Source organism: Sturnira hondurensis, unplaced genomic scaffold (assembly GCF_014824575.4).
Source record: "Sturnira hondurensis isolate 20B ecotype Veracruz unplaced genomic scaffold, ASM1482457v3 Scaffold0021555, whole genome shotgun sequence".
NCBI lineage: Eukaryota > Metazoa > Chordata > Mammalia > Chiroptera > Phyllostomidae > Sturnira > Sturnira hondurensis.
Window position 1 is genome coordinate 1,827,579 of NW_028094186.1, and position 9,630 is coordinate 1,837,208.

General features: G+C 43.6%; 1 protein-coding gene across 1 annotated transcript; it reads left to right on the forward strand.

Moving 5' to 3' along the window:
- The first annotated feature begins 150 nt into the window (after nt 1–150).
- On the forward strand, nt 151–8,530 carry SYF2 (SYF2 pre-mRNA splicing factor). The gene is made up of 7 exons (XM_037032910.1): nt 151–255; nt 477–587; nt 2,942–3,067; nt 3,727–3,844; nt 4,188–4,278; nt 5,053–5,151; nt 8,102–8,530. Exons 1-7 carry the CDS (start codon nt 229–231, stop codon nt 8,265–8,267), a joined length of 738 nt encoding a protein of 245 aa, XP_036888805.1. The 5' UTR covers nt 151–228; the 3' UTR covers nt 8,268–8,530.
- The last annotated feature ends 1,100 nt before the right edge of the window (nt 8,531–9,630 follow it).

A 9,630-nucleotide genomic window follows, 5' to 3' on the forward strand; every position in this document is an offset into this window, starting at 1 on the left:
CAGCACCTCCCAGCGTTCTCGCCACCTCACCGCTCTCCTTATGGTCTTCTGCGGCTGCGCAAGCTCCTGCCCAATCGAAAGCAGCTCACTGCTAGAAGGAGCAGGGATTGGTCCCAAGCTTCTGATGTTACCAGGAACAGGCGGGACTTACTGTAGGTTATTAAATAGCTATCGGAAGGCAAACGGAAGTTCCAGGTTGTTGCCGGAAGTCGGGAGAGGAAGGTTGTGATGGCGGCTGCGGCTCTTACCGAGAAGGTAAGAGCTGCTGGCTCTATCTAAGGTTTTTGTGGGGGAAGTTACCAGGGTCCAGCAGGGGAGGAGGAGATCCTGGGTGCCTGGCCAGGGAGTAGTAGACACTGTGGGGTCGAGGTCGGGAGTGAGGGCCCAGCGCGGCCTCTCGGGACCGGCGGGGAATTGGCCTGGGCAGCTCCGGAAGAAACCGTACCGGCCCTGCCAGCAGTCTGTTCTTGTCGCAGGTGAGGGTGGACAGCGCGGAGGAGGAACAATCCCTCGCGGCGGCGGAGGAGCTGGCCGCCCAGAAGCGCGAGCAGAGACTTCGCAAATTCCGGGAGCTGCATCTGAAGCGGGTGAGTAGCGCCAGCTGAGATCTGTCATTGGTCGGGCTCTTGAGTGTGTGTGGACGAGCAAGTCGCATCAGCGTGCCTAACAGACCCGCAGAGCTGGATGAAAGATACTTCCCCATGTTTGTCCATCCTGGCAGCACATTTGTGATTACTTTTGAGAATACAGTCGATCCTGAAACAACGCCTGGATTAGGGGCGCTGACCCTCGCGCAGGTGAAAATCCACATATATCTTGGACTCAGCTGTCGGCCCTTCGACAATATTTAGGCTGAACCAGCCATGCAGGATGAAAACAGTATTAGTTGCGCGAGAGTTTTCAACTGTGCTGGGGCAGCACCTATAACCCCCGTGTTGCTCAGGGTCCACTGTATTTTTGGTCCGCGGCTGGGAATGTGAAAATAAACCTGTGGATAGGAAGGGCCGAATGTATTTAGGTACTGAAAAATATCTGGTTTAAGTGGACCCTCGCAATTTAAAACTGTGTTGTCCAAGGGTCAACTGCACACACACTCGCTCCAAAGCGTCTCACCGACATCTGATTTAACTAATATGGGCTAAGTTTGGGAGTCTCTAACACTAATGCCCTCCCTGCTGTATTCTAACAAGCTCTTCATTTTACTTAGGGAAGTGTATAGCTTGAGACTGGAAGAAACTTGTCCAATGTTAATAAGAGAGCTGGTTGCCTCTTCATTCAATAATAATTAGCAAATCTCTGAAAGTCTATAGTGTCACTGGTTTAGCTAGTTAGTGGGGAACCAGATGATTAAGACAATGCCTCTTCTGTTAAGAGGAGAGAACTTTATAGCTAGAAATTATGGCGTAGTAAGTGTCATGCTAGAGTTAGGAACAGAGTGCCCTGGGAGTACAGGTGAGAGGTTAATACAGTGTGAGGGGTTTCAGCGAGTGCCTTGTATAAGACACCTAAACTACTGTTTAAAAGATGAGTAAGGTGTTAATAGACAAAGAAGTTGGAGGAATAAATATCCAAGCAGAGGGAACAAATGGAGAGGAAGAGAATTCATGTTAGGGAAAAAGAGTCCAGTAAAAATTGGCAGCAGTTGGAGTTGAGAAGGGGGCGGGTGCGGGCGGGGCTGCGGTGGGGCAGTAGGTGGTTGAAGCAGCTCTTGACCCTTTAAACGTGAAGTGACCTGACAGGCAGCCTGGCCGTGGTTCCACCAAATCCCAATGTTTGTCTGACTGTTGGAGTCAGACAAAAATAAGACTTCAAACCACAGAAACGACCACACCCTGCTCTTCTACTAACATCATAGACTATATTACTAAATAAACCATTAATCCTGCCTCACATGTCGAAACTTAAGATGCTTAATCGTAGAATGTGCTGTCTTTCTGACAGTGCCAGTGCAGAGCACAGCCTTGCTTCCATGAATTTTCACCCCAGTCACCTGCTACAAACCCAGATCCTGCAACCAGCCCCTCCTAAAACCTTCTCACTGAAATGCCTGCAGTCCCCTAGTTTGCTGTCTCCTTCAGTGCAGCAGATACAACTTTGACTTCAGGTGTTCTTGGGGTTTACACCTGGAGGACATTGCCAGAGTTAAGAGTGACTGAGGGATGCTAGTTGAGCGGAGTACTCTGCTCCCAAAAGTTAGTCTCATCCAGAATTAAACACTTAAATATTTACCTGGATGGTCTGTGGAAAGAACACCTGGTGGGGAATTAGGAGACCTGGTGTCCTGCCCTTGCTGCCACCAGCCTGTGACCTAAGAGACACCTAGCTTCATTTGTCTTTGAGACGATGTGCTCATTTTGTTTTAAAACAGACTCTTCACAGAGTAATCCAAATGGAACATTTCATTTACCATAATATAAACTGTTAAAATATTTTAAAAGGACAGGGGATTTGGAAAGAGCAGAGATACCAAGATAGATATTAAAGCCCCAGCTCCAGATTGAAACTTTCCCTTGAATTAGTCGGGATTAAGAGAGAATTGAAAGTAGAACATCTTTCTCATCATGTGATTTAATATTATTTCATGCCGTCCGAAGTGTATTGCCACGGTAGTAGTCCTTCCCTCTGAGATACCTTGTCCCACCTGACAAGGGGCCTGCTCAGAGGGACCACACAGCTGTACAGAGGCGGGGCTGACGCGAACCCCAGGCCCTGGAGCAGCAAACCAGTGCAGTCCAGCAGGTTTCTCTTGACTTCATACAAATGCTGACCTAAGTAGACGGTTCCCTTGCTTGAAATCCTTCGATGACTCTTTCTTGCTTTTAGGATAAAACGAGGTCCCACACTCCTTGTCAGTGTGCCTTACGTGACCCTCAAAGAAAGCAAGATGTGTTTGGATTGATTTTCATGTTTCAGCTACAAACTTTTTGTGTTGTGGTTTTAGAATGAAGCCCGTAAATTAAATCACCAGGAAGTTGTGGAGGAAGATAAAAGACTTAAGTTACCTGCGAATTGGGAAGCCAGAAAAGCTCGTTTGGAGTGGGAACTACAGGAAGAAGAAAAGAAAAAGGTTAGGAACGCCTCTGCTGTCTTCATAAGTGGGTTACTCAGTCTTTCTGTGGCACTGATACGGTAGAGCAAGGCAGTTCTGTACGCTGGCTCTGGGGCCGGACGGTCAGAGTTCAGATCCTGGCTCTGCCTTTTCTGGCTGCAACACTTTGGGTGAGTTATTTAACCTGCCTGTGCCTCTGTTTTCTCATCTATAGCATTTGCACTGTAATAATAATGGTTAATTATGAGTTAAAATGAGTTAATGCATGTAAAACATTTAAAACAGGTTCTGACACCTGATAAACGTTGACTAAATATTATTTTTAAGACTCTTTATTTATTTAGAGAGAAGGGAAGGGAAGGAGAAAGAGGGAGAGAAACATCAGTGTGTGGTTTCCTCTTGCGCACCTCATACTGGGGACCTGACTGGGAATTGAACCCGCCGCCCTTTGGTTCCCAGCCTGGTGCTCAGTCCGCTGAGCCACGCCAGCCAGGGTGTGATTTTTCACTTGGTGTGCTTATTTCTAAGTACCATGGCAGATTCCTGAAATGTCCTTGACTATTAATCATTATTTTGAAAGTATTGCTAGATATCTTTATTCAATCTTTCTTGATTTAAAATAGATCAAATAATTGCTTGGATCACAATTGCAAGTTTCAGCTCCTCTTTCTTTTTAGGAATGTGCAGCAAGAGGGGAGGACTATGAGAAAGTGAAGTTACTGGCGATCAGCGCAGAAGATGCGGAGAGGTGGGAGAGGAAAAAGAGGAGAAAAAACCCTGACCTGGGGTTTTCAGGTACAATTAGCCGTTACTTACTGAACAGGCCTGTTAGGTAAGCCTTGCCTTCAGTGTTTCTGGGTTTCTGACATGCCCCTTCAGGGGTAGTCTCTGAGAGGCAGAAACCCGAGAAAAACACAAGTATGCCTCCTAGGGCAGCGGGAAAGGCTGTACTTTGATCAGCTGGGTTCTTTCATTCTTCGTGGTAAAGTGAAGGTTTGTATTATTGGCATCTTCAGGATGATACTATGCTTAGATTGGTGCCTTGTGCATGTATTACTACTAAGAATTCTGATTTTTCCCTGCATAGTAATGACCAGACAGGGAAGTATATGGTCTCTGGTTCTCATTTTATTTTTAGATTATGCTGCTGCCCAGTTACGCCAGTATCATCGGTTGACCAAACAGATCAAACCCGACATGGAAGCATACGAGAGGCAGAGAGAAAAGCAGTAAGTGGATGGGGTCAGTGCAGGGTGGTGTTTTTTTCTCTTTTTTTCATTCTGAGGTAATATAGATACATTTATGTGTGTGTATAGACACACAAACATAGACACAGAAATAATGCTTAGGTGACGCTCAGGTGTGGGCTGTCGAATAGCAGTCTAAGAATGATTTTTGGTCTTAAACACTGTTGCTCACGCCACAGCAGGCAGGCTTACCACCGGTTGTCTTTCTGGCTGGGCATTTGAAGACTGGGTGTTGAGCGGTTAACACCCAGATTATCGTCGTCACTCAGGTATATTTTAGGAGGCAGAATGCTGTAATACCAGCATGGCTGAACTTTTTAGCAAAGGGCCAGATAGAAAGCATTTTAGGCTTTGTTGACTATATGGCCTCTGTCACAATGACCCCAGTCTGCTGTGATGGGAGAGCAGCGTGGAGGATATGGAAACCGATGTGTGTGGCTGTGTCCCAGCAAAGCTCTCAAAACAGATGGTGTAGCTGGCTGACCCCTGTTTCAGTGAAAAGAGGAATAACCTGAACTCGGAAGCAAGTCCTTTGACCTCTGGCCCTTGGCTCTTCATCTGTAGGATGAAGGTGTCAGAGTAAGTGACTTATTAGGCCCCTTCCAATTCTGTATTACTTTTTTAAGGTAAGGTAGGATCCCACAGTAGATATATGTATACATTTTATCTCTCATTGTGAATGGCTGTTTAGTTTGAAGTTTGAAGACAATGGAGCACTCGTGGTGTTATTGTAAGTCCGTTTTACTGTCTTTTCAGTGGAGAAGAGTTTTTCCCCACATCCAATAGTCTTCTCCATGGAACACACGTGCCTTCCACGCAGGAAATCGACAGGATGGTCACAGATCTGGAAAAGCAGTGAGTATTCACTCAGTACAGCCGTGTGAAACTGTAAATGTAAAATGGCAAAATGGAGAAAAGGAGCTTAGAATGAATTAAATAGGCATTATACTGCTAATTTCTGCCTTAGCCTCTTTTATTCATTTAGCTGAATTTTTATGAATTTATTTGAGCCAAACTGATAACTTGCCTCGAAGCCAGATCTCAAATGCTCTGGGAAAATTCTTCTTCTTTAAGAAATTCTGTGTAACAGTCACTGCTATTGGACTTGAAGAAGTAAGAATGTTTTAGTAAATATATCTCCATTACATTTTTTTTTCTTTTTTAAAATTTTTATTTATTGATTTTAGGGAGAAGGAAGTGGGGAGAGAGAGAAAGAAACATTGATTTAGTGTTCCACTTATTTATGCATCATTGGTTGTTTCTTGTATGCGCCCTGACTGAGATCCAACCTGCAACCTCGGCGTGTACCTGGACGATGCTGTAACCTGCTGAGCTACCCAGCAGGGCCACCTTGTGTCTCTTATTACTGATAGGGGTGAATATTAGGCAGAGCAGAATGAATTTGTATTTTAGGAGCTGATGCCCATGGAGTATTGGGAATAGTGTCCATCACATACTGTGTATTCCCTATTAGCTGCGGTGGTTATTAGCATAGTTACTGTAATCATTTTATTTTAAGTAAAACGTCACGTTTCCAGTTTCTAACAGTGCCGTCATGCTCTTTTAGAAGCGTTCAGAAGATGAGTTAGTCCTGGGTTTCATGGTACTTCGGGTTGTGCTGTTACTTGGCAGTTTCACCTTGATCTTGACGAAAACTGCTCCCCCCTCCTCTAAAGTATACTATTCTTTTATTTTTAAAATATATTTTATTAATTATGCTCTTACAGTTGCCCCACTTTTTCTCCCTTTACCCTCTGCCCAGTACCCCCATTCCCTCCAGCAGTCTTCCCCCCGCCTCCCCTTAGTTCATGTCTATGGGTAGTGCATATAAATTCTTTGGCTATTCCATTTCCTATATTATTTTTAACATAATATTTGTAACATATTTCCTCCTGTCTGTTTTGTACCCACCAATTTGTACTTAATCCCTGCACCTTTTCCCCCATTCTCCCCCTTCCCTCCCAGCTGATAACCCTCCAAATGATCTCCATACCTATGATTCTGTTCTTATTCTGCTTCTTTGTTTTTTAGATTCAATTCTTGACAGTTGTACATCTGTTGCCATTTTAATGTTTATAGTTTTGATCTTTTTCTTATATAGGTCCCTTTGACATTTTATATAATAATGGCTTGGTGATGATGAACTCCTGTAGTTTTACCTTGTCTGGGAAGCATTTTATCTGCCCTTCCATTGAAAATGATAGTTTGCTGGGTAGAGTAATCTAGGTTGTAGGTCCCTGCTTTTCATCACTTTAAATACTTCTTGCCAGTCCCTTCTTGCCTGCAAAGTATCTGTTGAGAAATCAGCTGACAGTCTTATGGGAAATCCTTTGTAGGTAGCTCTCTGCTTTTCTCTTGTAAGATTCTCTCTTTATCTTTAACCTTTGGCATTTTAATTATGACGTGTTTTGGTGTGGTCCTCTTTGGGTCCAAGTTGTTTGGGATTTTCTGAGCTTCCTGGACTTGTGTGTCTATTTTCTTTGCCAAATTAAGGAAGTTTTCTTTCATTATTTTTTCAGATAAGTTTTCAGTTTCTCTCTCTCCCTCTTCTCCTTCGGGCACCCCTGTGATTCGAATGTTGATTCATTTGAAGATGACCCAGAGGTTCCTTATTCTATTCTCATTTTTTTGAATTTTTGTTTTTTCTTGCTGCTCTTATTGAATGTTTTTTCTTCCTTATGTTCCAAATCGTTAATTTGAATCTCAGCTTCATCCCCTCCACTGTTGGTTCCCTGTAGATTTTTCTTTATTTCACTTAGTGCAACCTTTGTTTCTGCCTGGGTCTTTTTTATGGCGTTGAAGTACCCGGTGAGGTCCTGGAGCATCCTGATAACCAGTGTTTTGAACTGTGCATCTGATAGGTTGCTTATCCTCTTTTCATTTAGTTTTTTTTCTGGACTTTTGTTCTGTCTTTTGTTTGTCTGCCAAACGAAAGACAGTTTGTCCCCTCGTGTTGGCAGCCCTTCTGTGTATCAGGTGGGGCTGCTTTGGGGCCATGTCTTAGTAGCGGGGTCTGTTGTGGAAAGGCACCTGTAGATCGTGTGGGGTGGATTCTTAGATTTCGCTGCTGCGGCTCTGTGCTGGGGAGGGCTCGCAGAGGGCCAGTGCCGCAGCCTGGCCTCTGGGGACTGCCCCGGAGGAGCCGTCTCCCAGGCACGCGCCCCCTTGCCCGTCTCTTCACTTTTTCTCCTCCTCCCTGTCTGCTACTTGGGCCCTTCCAGCCGTTGCCCTGGTGCCGAATCCCAGAGTGGTTGGGTCTGCGTGAGTCCTAAGTTTACTGAGGGCCTTTTAAGAGGAGTCTCTTGAGAATCCCACAGTTTCTTCTGCCCCAACCCCCAGTGGGTTTTTGTAGCCAGAAGTTACGGGATTTATCCTTCCGGCACTGGAACCCTGGGCTGGGTGGTCTGGTTTGGGGCTGGGACTGCTCGCTCCCAAAGGTATCTTGCCCGACTTTACCCACCACACGAGAGTGTGGGACTGCCCATTCCCCCGCCTCTCCACACTTCCCTGTGCCTCCACCCCTCCTACCTCCTGGGCGAATGTGGCTTTAAATGCTCAGTTGTCATCTTTCCATATAGCTCAGTGTTCTGACAGATCTGGGTGATATTTGTTTTGTAGTCTAGTTGTAATTTTTTTGTGGGTGTGTGTGGAGGCGAAGTGTGTTTACCCATGTCTGCATCTTGGCTGGAAGTCTGTCCTACCCTTAAGTGTATAGGTTTTGTTCTTAACTATTTATCCATGTTCTGTTAAGACCCCCAAAGAAGGCAAATTTTAGATTTCATGAGTTACTTTATTTTTCCCTCAGAATTGAAAAACGAGACAAATACAGCCGGAGACGACCTTACAATGATGATGCGGATATTGACTACATTAATGAAAGGAATGCCAAATTCAACAAGAAGGCAGAGAGGTTCTATGGGAAATACACAGCTGAAATTAAACAGAATTTGGAAAGAGGAACAGCTGTCTGATCTCCAGGAACTGTTTTTAGAAGCTTGAGGATCGAGTGAAAATTTCTGCCACAAATTGCAATTCTAGTCAAAGTTATACCAGTAAACCACAACTTGTTTTATGTCTTCTCACTCAGAATTTTAAATAAATGTTTTTTCTTAAACACGTATTTCCATGTATATTTCCAAATTTTGTGCTTGGATATAAGATGTATTTCTTGTAGTGTGCTTGTTTTGTAATCATGTACTTGGTATAAATTCGAATTATATTATTTTTCTATGTATTTTAAATGTGTGATTATTTAATCTTTGAAACATTTTGGGCTTAAGATTGTTGGTAGAAAATGTAAACTCAGCCTTGTTGCTTTGAATAATGTTAGGAATTTGACAGTCTCGAGCTGGTCTCAGGAGTTATGTGGGGCTGTGGACCTGAAGCCGAGGACGGAGGAGGGAGGTGGCTGTGGCTGCGGAGGCCCAGCGCAGCCACGCCGGGCGGCTCCTGGCCGAGTTCGGGAGGTAACAGAACTATCCTGCCCTGAGTGTTGGCCGTGTGCTGTCCCCTTTTACAGAGCAAACAATCCTGTGGAATAAAATTCCTACTAAGCCTTCTGCTTATTTTTTTAATTGTATATATGTATATATACACAAATATATATGCTTCTATTTCATAAACTTTTTTTTACTATGGAAAATTTCAAACACTCAAAACAGGATAATACAGTGAGCCCCATACACCTAGTTTTAATAATCCAGTTTCAAATGTGTGATTATCAATATCACAATATCATTTCATCTTTACTTTCCCCTTCACATCTCCCATGTTATTTTGAAGCAGTTACTAGATGTGTAGTTTTATCTATAAATTTCAGTATTTATCTGAAAGATACATGCTTTAAAAAAATCCACAATACTACTGTCACATCAAGGTCATTTTAATGAAAGTCCAGAGAGATGGGTATAATTTACCCTACTTGTTGACTAAAGTGCTAAATACGTAAGGATATTCCAAATTAAGAGAAATCTGAAACTCAGAAACTTTCACAAGTATTTCAGCTTTAGTGTGGAGAGGCAAGTTAACAGCAGTACTGGGGGTGTTTCCTTTTAGGTCTGTACAGTACTTCCTAGTCTGTTTCCCAGCGTTTCTGTGTGCAGTTAGGTCTGATCGTAGAGCCCTAATACTACCTCTGAAAATACACTGACTATGTTTCCATTTCTATTTCTCATACTTTAAAGGCTCTGATCCTGAATACTGCACTAGCCCTAAAAATTAACTTCAAAAGATTATCAAATAGAATCTGGCAGTGCATATAAAAGAATAATTTACTATGAGCAAGCAGGATTTCTTCTTTTTTTTAAAAAATGGGTTTTTGAGAGAGGAATGTCT

Excerpts from the sequence above, each read along its gene's own strand:
- SYF2 (XM_037032910.1), top strand. The coding sequence starts at position 229 with ATGGCGGCTGCGGCTCTTACCGAGAAG. Across the intron at positions 588-2,941 it reads GGGAGCTGCATCTGAAGCGG|AATGAAGCCCGTAAATTAAA; the intron begins GTGAGTAGCGCC and ends TTGTGGTTTTAG. Across the intron at positions 4,279-5,052 it reads GAGAGGCAGAGAGAAAAGCA|TGGAGAAGAGTTTTTCCCCA; the intron begins GTAAGTGGATGG and ends CTGTCTTTTCAG.